The sequence below is a fragment of the Ahaetulla prasina genome, chromosome 18 (genome assembly GCF_028640845.1).
Source record: "Ahaetulla prasina isolate Xishuangbanna chromosome 18, ASM2864084v1, whole genome shotgun sequence".
In the NCBI taxonomy this organism is placed as follows: Eukaryota; Metazoa; Chordata; class Lepidosauria; order Squamata; family Colubridae; genus Ahaetulla; species Ahaetulla prasina.
Genome location: NC_080556.1, coordinates 6,879,831 through 6,900,392, shown reverse-complemented (window position 1 = coordinate 6,900,392; position 20,562 = coordinate 6,879,831). Strand labels below are relative to the sequence as shown.

The following is a 20,562-nucleotide window of genomic DNA, read 5'->3' as shown; positions in this document are numbered from 1 at the left end:
ATATACCCGACACAAGAGAAAACAACACCTTCTAGTTCAGGGGTCTCCAACCTTGATAACTTTAAGACCTGTGGCCTTCAACTCCCAGAATTCCTCAGCCAGCAAAGCTGGCTGAGGTATTCTGGGAGTTGAAGGCCACAAGTCTTAAAAGTTGCCAAGGCTGGAGACCCCTGGTCTAGTTATTCTCAGTTAACTAAGCCTCCATGTTCCAGGGCAGTCTATCTCCAAATCTCAGCTGCTGAGAAGTGAGGGGGGGCTGGGGATGGTTGGAAACATTTGTGGGTATGTGTCCCCTTCAGCGTTTCCAATCTCAGAAAATGGACATTAAACCGCCTTGCTTCTCCCAAAACCTCTCTTCTCACCTGAGATGCCAGAAAAGGAAATGGCCAATCTTCCGGTTGGATAAGACCCTGCCCAAAAGGAACTTGGTTAATTCACAGTCTAAGTAGGGCTGGTATTTCAAAACCTGAACCAGCTGTAGGAGGTACTGGAACAATTCGGCATCCCTGCAGAGGAAGAGGAGAGGGTTAATTGATGGTCTTCTTGGTTGCGTAGCTATTCAGACAACATGTTTAACACCCCCCCCCCGAGGGAATTATCCTGTTTTCTGGGTTTCCAGGTTTAAACCAGTGGGGAAATCTGAACCTGTTTACTACCGGTTTGCTGGTTGCGCATGTGTGCTGCATGTCCGACCCATCGTGACCCCATGGACCATGTTCCTCCAGGCCTTCCTGTCCTCTACCATCCTCTGGAGTCCATTTAAGCTCATGCCGATTGCTTTGGTGACTCCATCCAGCCACCTCGTTCTCTGCCGTCCCCTTCTTCTCCATCCTTCCCAGCATTTGGCTCTTCTCCAAGGTTCTTCCTTCTCATTAGGTGGCCAAAGTATTTCAGTTTCATCTTCAGGATCTGACCTTCTAAAGAGCAGTCAGGATTGATCTCCTCTAGGACTGACCGGTTGGATCGCCTTGCAGTCCAAGGGACTCGCTGGAGTCTTCTCCAGCACCAGAGATCAAAGGCCTCTATTCTTTGGCCCTCAGCCTTCCCTATGGTCCAGCTTTCACATCCATCCATTGCAACTGGGAAAACCAAAATCTTGACGATACGCACTTTTGTTGGCAGGGTGATGTCTCTGCTTTTTTCTATGCTGTCTAGATTTGCCATGGCTTTCCTCCCCAGGAGCAAGCGTCTTTTAATTTCTTGGCTGCAGTCCCCATCTGCGGTGATCTCGGAGCCCAGGAAAATAAAATCTGTCGCTACCTCCATTTCTTCCCCATCTATTTGCCAGGAATTGATAGGGCCGGATGCCATGATCTTAGCTTTCTTAATATTGAGTTTCCAGCCAACTTTTGCACCCTCTTCCTTCACCCGCATCAAGAGGCTCTTCAGTTCCTCTTCGCTTTCTGCCATTGCCATGGTATCATCTGCCTATCTGAGATTGTTGATATTCCTCCCGGCAATCTTAATTCCAACTTTTGATTCATCCAGCCCCGCCTTTCTCATGATGTATTGTATTAATTGTATTGATTGTATTACTTCCTGTGTTTTTCAAAACAGTCTCCTACCTTTTCCTTTCTCTCTCTTCCTCACCCCATCCCCTCTTTTTTTCCCCCCTCCTTTGGGAGATAGAATTTTAACTCACGTCAGCTTTTTCAGGGAGTTGACGGTGAAACGGCTCACGTAAGGGTCAGGGAAATTAAAATCTAAAAGTTCCAGTGCATTGAGAACGGGAAGCTCTGGCCACGATTGCAGCAAAAATATCATCTGCAAGACAAGCATAGGATCAGCTCTGGATCGGGACAAGCCTTTGGTCCATCGTTTGCCCCCACTCCCTTCCGTTAGAAAAACACCGAAGGTATCGCTGCCCTGGTATACTACCCCTAAATAAGGCGGCTTGATTTAACAGCCGGTCCTATGTAGGTAGTCCTCAACTTACGGCCCCGATTTATGTTGTTCAATGAAACGTTCGTTAAGTGAGTTTTGACCCATGTTACGACCTTTTCCTGCCACCGTTGTTGAGTGAATCACTGAAGTTAGGGACAAGGTTGTTCAGTGACTCTGGCTTCCCCACCCACTCTTGCTTGTCAGAAGGTCGCAGAAGGGGACACTTACAACCGTCATAAATATGAGTCAAGTTGCCAGGCGCCTGGATTTTGGTCACATGACCAGCGGGATGGCTGCAACGGTTGTATGTGTGAAAAATGCCCGTAAGTCACTCTTTTTCAGTGCTGTTGTAACTCCGAACGGTCATTAAATGAACGGTTTTAAATCAAGGGCTACTGAAACCCATCAGCCTGGTTTGGAACGATGGGATATGGTGTGGTTTTTTTTAACGCTTTTAAAAGCATTTTTTCGACAACCTCTTCGGCTGAAGGGGTTGTAGAAAAAATGCTTTTAAAAGGTTCTGACGATCCCAGCTGAGCCGTGTGATCATCAGAGGCTTTTTTTTTTTTTAAAGCATTTTTTCGGCCGAAGAAAAAAATGCTTTTAAAAGTAAAAAAAAAAAAATAGCACTGATGACCGCATGGCTCAGCTGGGCAGTGGGGGTGGGAGGGGTGGCAGGGATTTTTGCTACCGGTTCTCTGAACCACCTGCCACCATCGCTACCGGATTGGGTGATCCGATTCGAACCGGGAGCATTTCAACCCTGGATATAAGCCTTGTAGAATAAGAACATTCACATTTTCGTGGGCCAATTTTTGAGTAACGGCTGAAAGACGTGATGAATCCGCCATAGCTATTTTACACAACTAATGTTTTACATTACTAAACGTCTTTCTGTTTTTTCTTTGAAGATGTTTCTCTTCTCATCCAAGAAGCTTCTTCAGCTCTGACAGGATGATGCTGGAGAATGGAAGGATTTCCTTAGGGCGACACAGATAAATCTCCAAGTGGCCTCAACCGCTTTCTAAAAAGGATGCAAATGAGCAGCTGTCTGCAAGGAATATAAAACCTTTCATTATTCCCCATCATCCACTCAGAGCTGAAGAAGCTTCTTGGGTGAGAAGCGAAACGCCTTCAAAGAGAAACCAGAAAGTCCAGTGGCCTCTTGGAAAAAAAGCATTTTTGGGACACTTTTGCATTGCTATTTTTTTGCATTTTAGTATATAATGACTAAGGGGCCTCACAGTTTATGGATAGATTATTATAGTACAGTAGTAGCCAAAATTGCGGAAACCTTTTGGGCAAAGTTGTATTTTCTAAAACTAGCTAATAACACCAATTTTTTTTTTAGTAACTACCATAAAATCAATATATCCATATCAATGGAAAGGAAATTTAATCAAGAATGTCATGCAATAACTTTTATGAAGGATTTGCTATTAGAATAGCAGTTACAGTATAAAAAAGAAAAGTGAAACACATAGAAAAAATGAGATATACAAAAATTATCACCATCTCAGTTAATCCTTAGGTGGGTAACCTTTAGCTTAGAATGATGGCCTTACAACGTCTTCCCATGGAGTGAACCAAGTCTGTTAGCTCTGCAGCTGTTACCATGTGAAACCAAGATTGATTGATGGCTTCTATTAACTGGTTTTTTTTTTAATTTGCATTTATATCCCACCCTTCTCCGAAGACTCAGGGCGGCTTACACTATGTTAGCAATAGTCTTCATCCTATTTGTATATTTATATACAAAGTCAGCTTATTGCCCCCAACAATCTGGGTCCTCATTTTACCTACCTTATAAAGGATGGAAGGCTGAGTCAACCTTGGGCCTGGTGGGACTTGAACCTGCAGTAATTGCAGGCAGCTGTGTTAATAACAGACTGTCTTACCAGTCTGAGCCACAGAGGGCTCAGCTTATTGCTGGGTCGCTTCTGACTAATAAGTTTCTTTAGTGGGCTCCATAGATTTTCAATTGGGTTAAGGTCTGAGCTATTCCCAGGTCATTCCAGCAGTGGAATAGGATTATCTTGAAACTCCGCCCAAAAAAGTGGTGTTATTAGCCATCAAACCTCAAAAAATACACTTTTTCCAAAAGGTTTCCACAATTTTGGCCACTACTGTATAGTTAGGCTGTGTGTGTGTGACTGACAGACTGGATACCAAGTTGTGATTTTAATATAGGTTTTATCTTGTTATTTATTATTTTATTCTAGAATTTTTAACTGGATATCCATTGAGTGCTTTTATTTGTTCTGGTCTCCGGTCTTTGACATAATAAACTTGATTTGATTTGAGTAACGGCAGTTAAAAATCCAGTTTTTCCCTAAACACAGCACACTAACTTGTGAATTTGGGGCAGCTTTCTAGATGAGTTTCTAAAAGTTAGGATTTAACCGCCTGTCATCTCCAGATAAATATTTTATCCCCGCCGGATCTTAACTAAAATTCTCACCTGGGCAACATCTTCGTGTTTATTCCATTTTGTTACCATAAGCAGTTTGGCCAATGCTCCCGGATACTGATCCCGAATCTGGTATCTCATTTTCCACACCAAATCTTTCTCGTGTTCGTAAAGTTCGACGCACGATCTACGCTCCAGAATCTCCTTCAGCTGCTGTTTCTAGACGGACCACAAGATGGCAGTCAAGAGCAAGACCGAAAGCTAACAATTTCCCCCCCCCCACTAGAAAAGGAGGAAGTTAAATGTATTTATAGGAAGACTAGAAAAGCTGTTTTTGTGGGTTTTTTGCAGGCTTATGGGGGGAAAAAAATAGGGGGGGGGAATTATTCGGGGATAGAAAAAAGGGGCCCAAAAGGGGAAGCCCATCATCCCCTGCATGACAAAAGCGGTAAGGTTTACAGTCGTTTAGTTCAGGAGAGAAAAAGGAAATACAGAACCAGATGTGTTGAGTAGGAAAGATCTTTTCTATGGTACAGAAGTGTTTTTCAACCTTAGCAACTTGGAAGACGGATGGACTTCAACTCCCAGAATTCCCTAGCCAGCGAGCCTATTCCTACAGCTTTTTTTTTTTTTTTTTTTAAATTAATTGCTTTACTTTCCATCATGTTGCTGGATTTAAATAAACTGTTCCTCTTTTCGGTCCCTGAAGTTCTCAGTGGTGATATAGCTGCAAACAGCCTTAAATGACTGTCATGGCGCTTCAAAGGGCCACACTACAACTGATCAGTGCTGTAGGCAGCTAGTAGACCGGTGCCTCTATTTTTAAAGTAGGCAGACCGGTGCGCTCCCAAAAAAAGGCAATTAGTAGACCGGTGCCTCTATTTCTAAAGAAGGTAGAACAGTGCTCTCCCAAGTTTTGTATACCTTATTATTGTTATTATTTATTATTATTGGCCATGCCCATTCAGTCACCTGACCACCAAGCCACACCCACTGGGTCACCTGACCACCAAGCCACGCCCACCAATTAAGCCACGCCCGCGCAACTGGTAGAGAAAATTTTTAAATTTCACCCCTGCGCCAGACTTTTTTTAAAAAAAGTTTGTTTTGTGCTGACCTCTTCTGGTTCCTCTCTGATACTGCAGGCACCATGGCCGTTCTGCCCTTTTTCTAAGATCTGAAACAATAAAACACACAACACACAAAAAGAGATATTTGAACAATGGCTGTCCTCCAAGAAAGATGGGCCTCAAGAGAAAATGGCTTCAGTTATCAGCTGGTCGTTGTTTTCCCATTGTTTGGGGGGCATTTTTCTCCCTGAATCCCAACCTTATAGGTAAAGGTAAAAAGTTCCCCTCGCACATCTGTGCTAGTCGTTCCTGACTCTAGGGGGCACTGCTCCTCTCCATTTCAAAGCCGAAGAGCCAGCGCTGTCCGAAGACGTCTCCATGGTCATGTGGCCGGCATGATTAAACGCCAAAGGTGCATGGAACGCTCTTCCCTTCCCATCAAAGGTGGTCCCTATTTTTTCTACTTGCATTTTTTTTTTACGTGCTTTCAAAGCTGGCAGAAGCTGAGACAAGTCACGGGAGCTCACCCTGTTATACGCGGCACTAGGGATTCGAACCACTGAACTGCCGACCTTTCGATTGACAAGCTCAGCGTCTTAGCCCCTGAGCCACCCGCGTCCCTTGGAAGAAAAGAAGGATCCGCAGTAGCTTGTCCACCGTTCACATGAATACATTGAATTTCGGATGGGAAAATGTGACGTTTGGGATGGATCCGATGATGTGGACCCCTTTGGGGAAGAAAGTGCAATACCACCCACACCCAGAAGTGGGCGTCACATACTGTAACAACTGGTTTGCCCGGAACCGAAAATGTGAGTGCGTGTGCAGGCTCACTTCGCTCATGCGCCTTCTGTGCATGTACACGGCGATTATATAGGACGTGATAGTGCCAGGGTGGGTGGGCAGGCCCAGCCGCTTGTTGGAACTACCGGTTCGCCCAAACCGGTCCGAACCAGCAGCAGCCCACCACTGCTACCCCCAAGATCCTGTTAATTTGGAAACCGGAAGATCCAGATCTAATTCTGAGTCCCCCTCCTTGTCTGCCTTCGGGCACAACCTCAATCCACGAACCCCAAGAGAACCAAGGCAAACCCTCCCAGCGAAGGGGCCCATTTGCTCCAGTTAGCCAGAACACAAACCAAGCAAGAGGGAACACACTCACACATACGGTCTCACCTGTCTCATGGAAGGGTAATAGATCGGATACAGCGAAATGCCAGGGAAGCGGATGAAAAGAGTGGCGGCGCTTTCTGTGTTGGGATTGGTCTGGATGGTGCCCGTTGGGTTTAACAGTTCTCCTTTCTCATCTGGAAGGCAAAAGGGCTTGAGCTGCCAAACGGCTCCATTCGAACGCAGAGCCTCGCTTTGGCTAGGTTTACGAGGTGCCGTAACCAGTGGTGGGATTCGAATAATTTAACAAACCAGTTCTCGGCCCTAACGACCGGCTGGATGGGCATGGCCATGGTGGGCGTGGCCAGGGGGTGTGACAGCCAGCACTCGGCCTCCTGTACCCATTTGGGAGCAAAAATGGGCTGCGGATCCCCACCCATTTTGGCCCTAGTAGGCCTCCCTGCAGCCTCCTGATAGCAAAAATGGGCTGGCGGGGGGGCCGCCATACACCCCCACACTCCATTTTGGGCTAGTAGGACTCCCTGTATTTACCTGGGAGCCAAAACCGGGTGCGTGGGGACTCCTGGGAGAGGAGGGGCCAGATAGCAATTTAACAACCCGAACCGGCTGAATCCCCCCACTGGCCGTAACTCTGTCTGCTGGAACAAACCACGATCAGGATATTATCCCTGCATTAACTGGGCCCCTGTATCCGATATCGGCAAATTCCAGCGAATAACTAGGCTCACTGTTTAACTGCCTGGGAGGACAGAACCAACCAACCAACCAATCTCTTGCTTGCAAAATGACAAAGAACAGAAGGCCAGACACAAGGCAATGTTATTTGTGGCGTCAGGATGGCGAGGAGTCCGTGCTCCGCAGCTGCAATTATCTGCAACCGGTTGAAAGTCGAGCTAAGTCGAGCCTCCATATCCAAGAGCAGTCCTGTAACTCTTCTAAATTACATGCCTCAACACGACTCCCGGACCCCAGCAGAGTGTTTTTACCTCGGTGGGTTACGAAAGACTCCCAATTTTAAGACCGGATTAGACAAACCATTCATCTGAAATGGTGTTGGGTTTTCCTGCTTTGAGAGGGGGGTTAGACTAGAGGACCTCCCAGGTCCCTTCCAACTCTGTGATTCTAACTTTAAAACCTGCTTCTTGTTTGTTTTTTGTTTTTTAGGCCTTTTGGTTCGCAGCTCTGCGCATGCACGGAAGGCCTTGTGTGAAGGCCGATGTGCCCGCGCGCACATTTGCGAACCGGTAAGGAAGGGTGAGTGAATACCACCCCTGGAGCCGAGTCATCCGACTGGACGCCCTTTCCTGTTCTCCCTGGGGGGGAAAAAAGAGAAGCGGGAAGGATTTATCCCACCTGGGAAGGCCGACCACATGGGTAGGACGCGTTCTCCGACTTTCAGCTGGTCTTGATAATCAAAGAGCATCACGTTCACCCAAGCGAGCGGGCAGTCCTAGAGAAGAGAGGAAAGAAGACGATGGCACAGGTGATGGGACAGGTGGAGATAACAGGGCTGCCAAGAACAGGATACTCTGAAGACGAGCCATGGCAGACGTTTTAAAAATCCCCCTGCAACACAGACTAAACTGAGCACAAACAAGCCCCCACCAACACAGGACACACCCCCAGCCAATCAGAGCACAAAACCCCCCCCATCCAATCAGAGCACAGCCAAGCTTCCACCCAATCAGTTCAAACCCCCACTAGCAGTTAAAAGGAAGAAACAGCTGCGATCACACATTGCTCCCAGAAGCACGAAGCTGAAGCCTGAAGATGACGAATGAGACTTCGTCGAAACGTCGCCAAGACACTTCCAATTTTACACGGGAGAAAACCCGAACAACCAAAGACCTATATACAAACACCCGTGAAAACCTCAGAAAACATATATATATATACTTTTTTTTTTTCAAAGCCAAGCCCCATTTAGTCTGCCTTTTCGCTCCACTGGCTGCCTCCTGCTTGCGGTATCCTGCTTGGGAGGCAACCGTTAATCTGGTTCGATAGGGATCCAAAATTTTTTTTTAAAAAACCCCAAATCCTTTGCAGTGTAAACAAGACACGGGTTCCGGTTACAAAGGGCTGTTTTGGGGGTGCTTCCATGTTTTTCCGTTCCGAAGGCGGCTGGCAGAGAAGTTAACAAAAGTGCCTTCACTTCCTTTTTCCTTCTATAGAAATATTATTATTATAATTATCTCTTTTATTCATTCAACAGTCAACTGAACATTTAAAAATGCATCATAAATACCACTGACTGGTGCTAATGGTTGATACAGGTTGCTGCCAGAATCCTAGGTATCAACCAAGTATCTTCTTAAAATTCTTAAAATACTATTATTATTATTATTATTATTATTATTATTATTATTATTATTATTATTATTATTATTATTATTATTATTATTATTATTATTACTGTTGTTGTTGCATAAATAATATAAATATTATTTATATTCTATAATAATATAAGTAATAAGAGTTGAAGAGAAGGCCCAGGGAAGACATGATAGCAGTGTTCAAATATTTGAGGGGCTGCCACAGAGAGGAGGAGGGGGTCAAACTATTTTCCCAAGCACCTGAAGGCCAGACAAGGAAGAATGGATGGAAACTGAATAAGGAGAGATTCAACTTGGAAATAAGGAGGAATTTCCTGACAGTGAGAAACAATCAACCCATGGAACAGAAGTTGTCTTCAGAAGTTGTGGGAGTTTCAAGAAGAGACCGGATTGCCATCTGTCAGAAATGGCGTACGGTCTCCTGCTTGAGCAGGGGGGGTTGGGCTAGATGACCTCCAAGGCCCCTTCTTCCAAAACTCTTGTTATTCTGTTCTACTCTCCTCCTTCTTCCTCCCTCCCTCCCTCCCTCCTTTGAACTAGCCAAAGTGAGTCAGGGCAGCAAAAAATAAAACAGGCAACTAAGCAGAGAGAGCGGTGAGTAATTCAATGGACGGGCTCCAAAAAGCAGATGACTTGGCAAATTTGGAGGAAATGGGGAAAACAGAGGCTGCGTGACTCAGCAAAGGACACACGACCATGGGGGTGGGGGCAGTTCTAGGAAGTCTCAACGCCTTTCATTTCCCCTCCCCCCACCCCCCACCACCCTCCACCCCCGCCGCCTTTGGCAGCTGCACAGTCTGTGTCTGTTGGCACTTTCTCGTGTTTCCAACAACCGAGAAAACACATCCCATCCCATTCAGCGCGGCTGAAACGAAATCTCCCTTTTAACATCTGGAAAGAAACGGGGACTTTCTCAGAAAGCAGCCGTTTTTGTCCAGATGTCGAAGAGAAGGCGGCCTCTGGAAGAGTAAGCAGGCACACGTGGGCTAATTCTCTCTCTTTTTTTTTCTTTCCCTCCATTCAGGGTTTTTGTGAGATGAATAGTTTAAACCCCTCAACGCTGGTACGGACCAGTGGTGGGTTGCTTACTGGCTCGCCCCGGATTTGGGCGAACCGGACGTCTCTGCGCGTGTGCAGAAGCGTTGCGGGCGTGTGTGAACGCGCGCACGCCCATGAGTCAACCGATAGCAGTCAAAATTGGCCTTTCGGGTGCGCTTCAAGGTTTTGGTAATTATCTTCAAAGCGCTCCATGGCATAGGGCCGGGTTACCTACGGGACCGTCTGCTGCCACCGATTGCCTCCCACCGACCCGTGCGCTCTCACAGGGAGGGACTCCTCAGGGTGCCGTCAGCCAGGCAGTGCCGACTGGCGACACCCAGGGGAAGGGCCTTCTCTGTGGGGGCTCCCACCCTCTGGAACGAGCTTCCCCCAGGACTTCGCCAACTTCCTGACCTTCGAACCTTTCGCCGCGAGCTTAAGACACATCTATTTATTTGCGCAGGACTGGACTAAAATTTTAAATTTGGTTTTAATGGGGTTTTATTATCTTAGTGTAAAGTTTCAATATTCGGCCTTATTTAATAAGTTTTTTAAATTGATGTTTTATTTTGTATTTATATGTATGTTTTATCAGGCTGTAAACCGCCCTGAGTCCTTCGGGAAATAGGGCGGTATAAAAATGTGAATAATAATAATAATAATAATAATAATAATAATAATAATAATAATAATAATAATAATAATAATAATAAAATTGAAACCCGCTATTGGTCTGGATCCCTTGCAAGCTTTCCAAGCGGTCTGATTTTTTGGCAGACGGGCGCGCGAGAGAAAACCCTCGTTTTGCACAAGGTGCTTACTGCTCTTTCTGGTTATTTTTTAAAATCCCGAATCTGCTATAGTTTCTCCTTTCTAATTTGGGGGGAATCTCAAATCGCCACCCCTTGCAGGTTTTAGGACCACCCCACAAGGGCTCTTCCCTTCTCCTGGCAGCTCTGCGCATGTGCACACTGGGAACAGGCTCCAACTGTTCTTCTGCCTCACTTATGTCTGACTCCGAAGGCAGCGGATAACTGACATATGGCCCTGGCCCTCTCTCTGCCTCCGACGCAGAGCACTCGTCAGAGCCTTCCCCAGACTCCAGGACTGGCCCATGTTCCTCCCCAACCTCCTCACTGTCTGAATCTGCTGCCAGCTCCGCTGGCGGGGCACAACAGATGGTGCCATCTCGATATGGCAAAGGACTTACTGCTTTTTTGGATTTCTTCTTGGTCGACCTGGCTTTTTTGGCTTTTTCCACCACTGAGTAGAGGGCCAGGCAGAGCCGGGCCATGCGGGGCAAGTCACAGACGTGAATGTCAAATTTTAACGTCTGATCCCACGCAGGCTCGGAGCAAACGTTGGCTTCAGCGCTGGTCATCATTTTGCAGAGCATTTCGTGACCATGGTAGAGCCCGGCTTGCACGACCAACTGAAACAAAGGAGATAAACGGACAAGGGAGCAAGGTCATCCACCCTTTCAGCTAGTGGTGGGATTCAAATAATTGAACAAGCGGTTCTCTGCCCTAATGACCAGCTGGGTAGGCGTGGCTCGGTGGTCATGTGACTGTGTGGACGTGGCCAACTCAACATCACTCACGTTGATGGGCACTTCGCCTTAGCTGTTACAATGTAATAAGGGTTAACCAGAGAGGCAGTTTCTGCAAGCAGGGCAATAAAGATTAGGCTAGAAACACCACCAGAATGTTTCAGTTCCTTACAGGATTAGCCCTGTGGGGAAAAAACAAAAGTAAGATTTCTTCCAACAACCGGTTCTCCGAATTGCTTAGAAAGTTAACAACCGGTTGTCCCAAATAGGTGCGAACCGGCTGAATCCCACCCCTGCTTTCAGCCCCAAATGAACAGCGCCCCATCTGCGGATGGAAAGCAGGACGTCTCAAGGCAAGGATATCTATTTGCAAAACTCTCGTGTCATGTTTCTAGTCCTCATGGCTGTGGGATGGAAAAACCCTCGGACAAACATGCGAGCTATTACAGATAGCCCTCGATTTAACAACAGCTTATCGACTAACCATTCGAAGTTGCAACAGCACTGGAAAAAAGTTCATGTTTTATACTTATATGACCGTTGTGGCGTGTGCACGGTCACGTGATCGAAATTTGGGCTCTTGGCAACTGACTCATATTTACGACGGTTGCAGCGTCCCCAGAGGTCATGCGATTCCCCTTGGGCGACTTTCTGACAAGCAATGTCCAATTCACTTAACAGCCCTGTGAATCAACCAACTTAAGGGCTGCAGTGACTCACTTAACAACGGTGGCAAGAAAGGTTGGCTCATCCTTCTGTCCTTCCGAGGTGGGTCAAATGAGGACCCAGATTGTTGGAGGCAAGAGGCTGGCTCTGTAAACCGCTTAGAGAGGGCTGTAAAAGCAACTGTGAAGCGGTCTATAAGTCTAAGTGCTATTGCTATCTTCCTTCCTTCTTTCCTTCTCTCCCTCCCTCCCTCCCTCCCTCCCATGGTTAGAATGCAGTATTGCAGGCTAACTCTGCCCACTGCTAGCAGTTCGATCCTGACCAACTGGCTCAAGATTGACTCCACCTTCCCTCCTTCTGAGGTCGGTAAAATGAGGTCCCAGAGGGCTTTAAAAGCACTGTAAAACGGTATATAAGTCTAAGGGCTATTGCTATTAACCGCCGCAATGATTCACTTAACAACGGTGGCAAGGAAGCTCGTGAAATGAGTCAAAACTCACTTAACAACCATTTCACTCAGAACAGAAATGTCGGCCGTAAGTCGAGGATCGTGTGTATTGAATTATTTATTACTGTATTACTTTTTATTACTGTAATTACTTTTACAAATAACTCAAGGAGAGGCAAATGCACACTATACTCCTTCCTCCTCCTGTTTTTCAACCCCCCAATAACAACAACCCTGTGAGGTGGGTTAGCCGGAGAGAGAGCGACTGGCCCAAAGTCACCCACCTGGCTACCCTGGCTAAGGCAGGACTTGAACTCGTGGTCTCCCACTTTCTACCCTGGTACTTGAATCACTAGACCATACGGGCTCAGTAACTGCCCTAATCTTTCTTTTCTAAGAGCTCAGAAATGACAAAAGACTCGCTTTAATGTCCTCACTGCTATTAGGATAATGCCTCGTCTTCTCTTATAATTATATTATAAATATCCTAAAATAACCCCAGTCAGTTTGCAAGGAGGACTCGCATAATAAACCTGAAGCCCCCTCGCTCCAAATTGATCAACACTATTTGGAAATCTGCACTAAATTCAGGAAGGAAATAACATCTTAAGTGCGATCTGCAAAAATAAGAAGCAATTGGAAAAAAAACAAACCCTTGCGGTTCCTTATTTCCTTCTACCCTCTAATTTCTCCATTTAAAAAAAAACAACAGCCAAAAAAATTTCCCAGAACTATAAAGTCACCTTTAAAAAAAAAAAAAATTACTTGCAAAAAAGCTGCATTTTAGCGTAAGTGGAAAGGAAGGAAATTTTTTTTAAAAAAAACAACACACACACACACACCATAAACAATTTCTAAGAAGTTCATTTCTGGCTAATCAACACTTGCCGCCTTCACTTCCTGTAGTGTGAAGTTTTTCGACCGCCGAATTATAGAATTGAATGAAAAGAGTTTTAGAAAGAAAGAAAAAAACGGGGGGGGGAGGAAAAAACAACCAACCGGTTGCACTTTGAGTTTGAAGATCGCAGTTTTGGTTAAATGCAAGTCGTAAACAAATCTTGAGTGGGAAGGCAGAAAGCCGCAAGGTTGTCTAGCCGACGGAAGAATCGGAGAGGAAAAAAAATATACGTATATTTGGTTTAAGGCGACTTACTTTCATTCCTTCGTCGGCGTTCACTTTGCTGCAGTGCAGGAGTTCGATAGAATAGGGTTGATCCAGGGACCACAAAGATACACAGGTCAGCTAAGCACAGGAAGAAGGAGAAGAGAGAAAGGGCGAAGTTGGGTTTCGTGGCGAATTTTGGCATTAAATAACTAATTTAAACTTGACCCGCAAAGATGGCTTGGAAAAAAAGTTTTAAAAGCCAGCCTTCAATTCAAATCGCCCTTCCTGTCTCCCGAACACCCCTACGAGGTAGGACGCACTGCACAAAGGTTGGGATTTGAAGACACAATGTAAGCCGCCCTGAGTCTTCGGAGAAGGGTGGGATATAAATTCAAATTAAAAAAGAAAAGAAAAGAAAGAAGCATGAGGATTAAGGGCAGGGGGTGGCAGAAGCCAGACCCCATAACTCCAACCAAAGGACTCGGCACCCAGCCTCCCATTTCCAAAACAGGTTTTTTTTTAAAAAACACATTTCAATCAAATCAATCAATCTGAATAGAGCTGGAAGGGACCTTGGAGGTCTTCTAGTCCAGCCCCATTGCTCAAGCAGGAGACCCTACATCATTTCAGACAAAGTGGCCGTCCAGTCTTTTCTAAAAAAAATCCTCCCGTGATGGAGTACCTACAACTTCTAGTGACAAGTCGTTCCACTGGTTAATTGTCCTCCCTGATAGGAAGTTTCTTCTCAATTCAAAAGTTGCTTCTCTCCTTGGTTAGTTTCCATCCGTTGTTTCTTGTCCGGATTTCCACTGCTTTGGAAAATAGGTTGACCCCCCCCCTCTTTGGGGCAGCCCCCACCTCCAATACTGGAACACTGCTATCGTGTGTGTCGTCCCCCCCCCACTTCAAAAAATCGTCTGTCTGTTTGCAATAGTGGGTGCAAAAGGAACATTATACCGCTTACCTTCTGCTTAGGGCTTGGAGACAGTTTGGGGGCTGTTTTGGGGGGAGGCCCAAGCCCGTTGCTCTGTTCTTCCCGCAAACTCAAAAGGGAGGATCTGTGGACCATAATGAGGTGGGGGACGAAACGCCGGTGGAGGCATTCGCGGATGTACTGAGGGGAAAGAAGAGATGCCATTCAAACGCTTACCCAGTGTGTGAAATTGGGAATAAAATGAAAAACGAGGCTCCGCAAATCCCAAGAATTCGGGATTAAGTTTAAAACCGAACTCAAGGTTCTAGCGCCTGCGAAGGAAAGGGGGCACCTAAATACAGGGGTGGGATTGAGAAAATTTCAGCAACCGGTTTGCTGCATGATTGCTGGGTGGGCGGGGACGTGAGGGCGTGGCCTACTTGGCCTCCTGCACCACGGTGGTGGTGGGGAACGTCTTTGCTCTCCCCAGGCTCTGGAGGCATTTCTGGACTTCCGATAGGCCCATTTTTCGCCCTCCCAGAGCCTCCGTGTGGGCCCTGCATTTACCTGGCATCCGAAACAGGCCGCATGGAGACTCCTGGGAGGGGAGGGGTGGGCCGGGTCAGCCAGGCCTTGCAACTATCGGTTTCGGCGAACCAGATTAAAATTAATCTCCGGTTCTCCCAAACCGGCTGAATCCCACCCCTGCATAAATAGCAAAAAAAAAAAAAGGACTGAGGCACGACTTCCAAAGATGAACAGGTTTAGGTAGTCGTTTTAGTTTCTTCCTCATCCCTGGGTGCTTGCCTTGAAAATTCCTCGGGATTCATGAGGACTAGCATGCCAGTTCGGGGATGGAAGGCGTCGCGTCGAGGCCAGGCAGCATTATCTGAAGCAGTGTTTCTCGAACGTGGCCATTTTTAAGAAGTTCTGAGGAGGGGAACTTCAACTCCCAGAATTCCCCAGCAACCAGCTTTGCTTTGTTTTGATGCCTGGGGAATTCTGGGAGTTGAAGTCTGCCCATCTTAAAAAGTAGCCGAGGTTGAGGGAGGGGGGGAAACACTGTATTATTATATCGCCCTGGTTGTGTTCGTTCGGCAAAGGGGGCAGCGGGGAGAAAGACATACCTGGAACTGATATAGGGGATGCTCCCCGTAGATGTATTCAAATTTCCCGTTCACCTGCAAGGTGTACTCGTCCACGGCCTTTACTCTTTGGTGGCGGAAAATGGTGGCTTGCTTCTTGACGGCGTAACTCATCAGAGTGATGGGAAACTCCTTCAAGGACACCTGGAAGGTGAAGCTCTCCTGCCAATCCAGGGAAAAAAATAAAATAAAAAGGGCCTAAGTTTTCCTGTCTCTGCTGCTTCCTGACTGGTCCAGGTGGTTCCCAACTTACAACCATTCGTTTAGTGACCGTTTGAAGTTACAACGGCAAGGGGGAAAAAAGTGACTTACAGCTGTTGAGGCCCACGTAACGACCGCTGTAACGATCACGCGGTCGTGTGATCAAAATTCGAACCCTTGGCGACTGGTTCGTATTTATGACGGTCGCAGTGTCCCCCCAGGGGGAGGGGGGAGGTCACATGATCCCTTTTTGCAACCTTCAGACAAGTCAAGTTAATGAGGAAGCTTTGATTCACTTAACAACCGTGGGACTGACTTAAGGACCCCCATTTCACCAGCTTCCATACCACAGCTGTCAAGAGGCTGTGGTATGGAAGCTGGTGAAATGGGGGCAAAACCTCACTTAGCAAATGTCTCATTTAGCAAACATAAATGTTGGGCTAAAATTGTGGTTGTCAGGTTGAAGGCCACCTGTATTTTGCCCTGGTTCAGCCCACGTGTCTTGCCTGATCAGGTTTTTGCAAACAAGCCAGGATCTGAGGAAGATGGGAGGTTAAGAAATATGAAAAGGAAGGAAGGAAGGAAGGAAGGAAATAGAAGGGAAGGAAGGAAGGAAGGAAGGAAGGAAGGAAGGAAGGAAGGAAGGAAGGAAGGAAGGAAGGAAGGAAGGAAGGAAGGAAAGGTAAGGAAAGGAAAATATAAGAAGGGAAGGAAGGAAGGAAGGAAAATATAAGAAGGGAAGGAAAGAAAGGAAGGAAAGGTAAATATAAGAAGGAAGGAAGGAAGGAAGGAAGGAAGGAAGGAAGGAAGGAAGGAAAATATAAGGAAAGGAAGGAAGGAAGGAAGGAAGGAAGGAAAATATAAGGGAAGGAAGGAAGGAAGGAAAATATAAGGAAAGGAAGGAAGGAAGGAAGGAAGGAAAAGTAAATATAAGAAGGAAGGAAGGAAGGAAGGAAGGAAGGAAGGAAAGGTAAATATAAGAAGGGAAGGAAAGGAAAGAAAGAGAGAGGGAGGATAGAGACGGAGGAAAGGAAGGAAGGAAGGAAAGGAGGGAACAAAGGAAGGAAGGAGAGAGGGAGATAAGAGGGAAGAGGAAACGAAGGAAAGAAGGAAAAAAGGGAGGAGAGGGAGAGGAGGAAGGAAGGAAGAGAAAGAAAAGAAAAAGAAAGAAAACATTTGAGATTTACACATTAGCAAGAGCATTGTCAATTTCTCCCTTTGGCTGCCCACCATCTTGGATACACACACACTCACACACACTCGTGTCTTTGCACTTTTCCACAACACTCTCCATTCTTTTTCTCTACAGAGATTCAGGAAGCGTGCGGATTTTACCCCTCCGGATTGAAATTTGACGTTGACAAAAATGGTCTTCCCGTGCATGGGCAGAGTTTGCCTCCTCCCGAGCCCGCTCAGGGCAGGCTCCAGTTGAACTGGGAAGCTGTACTCCATCCAGTCCTTCCAGCTGAGCTGCTGGCGCTCAGCCGCTCTCTGCTCGCAGTACTCGTGCATTTGAACCCGGAAGTCGTCCACCTCGGGGTCAGCCAAGGAGTCAAACTCGTGCAAACCTAAACGGGGGAACAGGAGGACTTTCTAAAAAATGGCAGGGAGAAGTTGGCCCGTCTACCTACCGACCGCGCCGGATCTTCTCCCTCGACAAGGTAGGTCTTTTGTATCCCTTGACAGCAGGGGTGAAATGCTCCCAGTTTGGATGGCGGCAGGTGGTTCGGAGAACCAGTAGCAAAAATCCTTGCTCGCCCCCAACCCATGCCCAGCTGAGCTGCACAATCATCAGAGTTTTGTTTTTTTCTCCTTTTAAAAGCATTTTTTCTTCGGGCAAAAAATGCTTTTAAAAGTTTTTTTTAAAAAGGCCTCTGATGATCATTCAGCTCAGCTGGGATCGTCAGAGCCTTTAAAAAGCATTTTTTCTACAACCTCTTCGGCTTTTCAAAGGCTCCTCTGACGATCCCAGCTGAGTTGCCTGATCGTCAGAGGCTTTTTTTTTCTTTTAAAGGCAAAAAAAAATGTTTTTAAAAGAAAAGAAAAGCCTCTGACGATCAGGCAACTCAGCTGGGATCGTCAGAGGAGCCTTTTAAAAGCCTTTTTTTAAACAACCTCTTCGGCCGAAGAGGTTGTAGAAAAAATGCTTTTAAAAGTAAAAAAAAAAAAAAGTTGGCCACACTCACCCAGTCACATTACCCCCACCACCACCAAGCCACGCCCACAGAACACAAATTTTACATTTCACCACTGCTTCACAGCTCTAAGTTTCTAGTCCTCGTGAAAGCACGGAGGATTCCCTGGGCCAGAAGTCATGCACGAGATAGGATTTGAACTACAAATCTTACGAAACAAGTCAAACCTTTCTAGAAAGCTGCAAGGAAATCTGACTTCTGCTGCCGCCTCGGTTGGTCCATTTCAGTTGGCAGGGAAGGTTTTGTTAGAGGCCTGAGAGATTTTAGGTTTTTCAGCCACTTTCATGATTGATTATTATTATTATTATTATTATTATTATTATTATTATTATTAGGGCCTACAATTGTCAGTAATACTGTCTGTCTTCTGCTAATTACTTTGATTATACTTTGGGGTCCTTGGTGCTCTCTGAGCTTGGTGGTTTTCTTGCAAATGTTTCATTACCCAAACTAGGTAACATCAACAGTGCTAGTACCAAAAGGAAGGAAGGAAGGAAGGAAGGAAGGAAGGAAGGAAGGAAGGAAGGAAGGAAGGAAGGAAGGAAGGAAGGAAGGAAGGAAGAAGAAGGGAGGGAAGGAGGGAGGAAAGGAAGGAAGGAGGGAGAGAGGGAGGGAAGGAAGGAAGGAAGGAAGGAAGGAAGGAAGGAAGAAGAAGGGAGGGAAGGAGGGAGGAAAGGAAGGAAGGAGGGAGAGAGGGAGGGAAGGAAGGAAGAAGAAGGGAGGGAAGGAGGGAGGAAAGGAAGGAGGGAAAGAGGGAGGGAAGGAAGGAAGGAAGAAGAAGGGAGGGAAGGAGGAAGGAAAGAAGGAAGGAGGGAGGGTGGGAGGGAAGGAGGGAGGAAAGGAAGGAAGGAGGGAGAGAGGGAAGGAAGGAAGGAAGGAAGGAGGAAGGAGGATGGTGGGAAGGAAGGAAGGAAGAAGGAGGGAAGGAAGAAGGAAGGAGGGAGGGAGGGGGGGAGGAAGGAAGGAAGGAAGGAAGAAGGAAGGAAGGAAGGAAGAAGGGAGGAAGGAGGAGGAAGGAAGGAAGGAGGGAGAGAGGAGGAAGGAAGGAAGGAAGGAAGGAAGGAGGAGGAAGGAGGGATGGTGGGAAGGAAGGAAGGAAGGAAGAAGGAGGAAGGAAGAAGGAAGGAGGGAAGGAGGGAGGAAGGAAGGAAGGAGGAAGAGGGAGGAAGGAAGGAAGGAAGAAGAGGGGAGGGAAGAAGGAAGGAAAGAGGGAAGGAGGGGGGGGGGGAGGGAAGGAGGGAGGAAAGGAAGGAAGGAGGGGGAGAGGGAGGGAAGGAAGGAAGGAAGGAAGGAGGGAGGAAGGGAGGGATGGTGGGAAGGAAGGAAGGAAGGAAGGAAGGAAGAAGGGAGGGAAGGAGGAAGGAAAGAAGGAAGGAAGGAGGGTAGGAGGGAAGGAGGGAGGAAAGGAGGGAAGGAGGGAGGAAAGGAAGGAAGGAGGGAGGGAGGGAGGGAAGGAAGGAAGGAAGGAAGGAAGGAGAATATTTGTAGCTCAGGGTTGACATGAGTGGTCCTTGATGCTCTCTGGGCTGGCTTGTTTTCTTGCAAACGTCTCATTACCCATCTAGGTAACATCACCAGTGCTAGAAGGAAGTGAGTTTGCCCTGATGATGTTACCTAGTTGGGTAATGAAACGTTTGCAAGAGAACCACCAAGATCAGAGAGCACCAAGGGCCACCACCCCCAGTTCAACCCTGAGCTACCACTATAGTCTCTTCTATCGGTACTCCGAATCTACATTAATAAATCAAAACAAGGACTTAAAAACACAGCACCGAAAACGAGCAGGTGGGCTATTTTTCAGAGGCATAGATAGATAAGCTTTCAATCAATTAAAGGGCTTCAATGAATTATAAAGGAACAATTAAGCAGGACACCAGACATCCTCTGCCAAGGGAAAAATGGTATACCTGGATAGATAATAGAAATAAAAATTGGAAATATATATAAGGCTATTGAGGATTAGATATTGAACGTAGATAATATATATATGGTATGGAATGTTGATCCGAAGTATATAAGAATGACCCAGTCTGTTGATTATGTACTAAAGGAAAGCCAATTCCCTCCAGCAGCCCTGCAGTGCAGGCCATTTTGCCCCCCTCGCCCAGGTGCCCTTCCGCCAACCTTTGCCAATCAGGAGGCTGATCTGGGAATTGAGCAGTTTCTTCGCCCGGTCCCCCTCGCGGGCCACCAGCCGCAAGACCGGTAGGAAAGGCTGGACGTCGCAAAGCCGTCTCTGCTCGTCCTCCAACTCCTGCAACTCCGCGGCTTGGTTGATGCAGGTGAAGACGTACGAATCCGGGGTGCTGAGCATCTGGAAGAAGGGCTCATACTGGGCCTGGTGCCAGACCACCTGGAAGGAAATAAGAAATAGCCCTTAGACTTATATACCGCTTCACAGTGCTTTTTACAGCCCTCTCTAAGCGGTTTACAGAATCAGCCCTATTGCCCCCAACAATCTGGGTCCTCATTTG

General features: G+C 46.7%; 1 protein-coding gene across 5 annotated transcripts in view; it reads right to left on the bottom strand.

Annotated features, from left to right (window-relative positions):
• PIK3CD (phosphatidylinositol-4,5-bisphosphate 3-kinase catalytic subunit delta) overlaps positions 1-20,562 on the bottom strand; it is a 41,494-nt gene that overhangs the window by 12,931 nt on the left and 8,001 nt on the right. For 2 of the 5 annotated variants that reach the window (XM_058161134.1, XM_058161135.1), the window contains exons 3-14: positions 20,213-20,441; positions 17,229-17,461; positions 15,675-15,854; positions 14,599-14,748; positions 13,683-13,772; positions 11,077-11,298; positions 7,849-7,945; positions 6,541-6,671; positions 5,412-5,471; positions 4,346-4,513; positions 1,643-1,764; positions 363-506 (exon numbers count right to left, since the gene is read on the bottom strand). In XM_058161134.1, coding sequence (XP_058017117.1) covers positions 363-506; positions 1,643-1,764; positions 4,346-4,513; positions 5,412-5,471; positions 6,541-6,671; positions 7,849-7,945; positions 11,077-11,298; positions 13,683-13,772; positions 14,599-14,748; positions 15,675-15,854; positions 17,229-17,461; positions 20,213-20,441 — 1,826 coding nt within the window. Of the gene's footprint in view, positions 1-362; positions 507-1,642; positions 1,765-4,345; positions 4,514-5,411; positions 5,472-6,540; positions 6,672-7,848; positions 7,946-8,231; positions 8,335-8,391; positions 8,447-11,076; positions 11,299-13,682; positions 13,773-14,598; positions 14,749-15,674; positions 15,855-17,228; positions 17,462-20,212; positions 20,442-20,562 lie in introns of those variants that run through there. The other 3 variants (XM_058161136.1, XM_058161137.1, XM_058161138.1) reach the window with 3 other exon arrangements.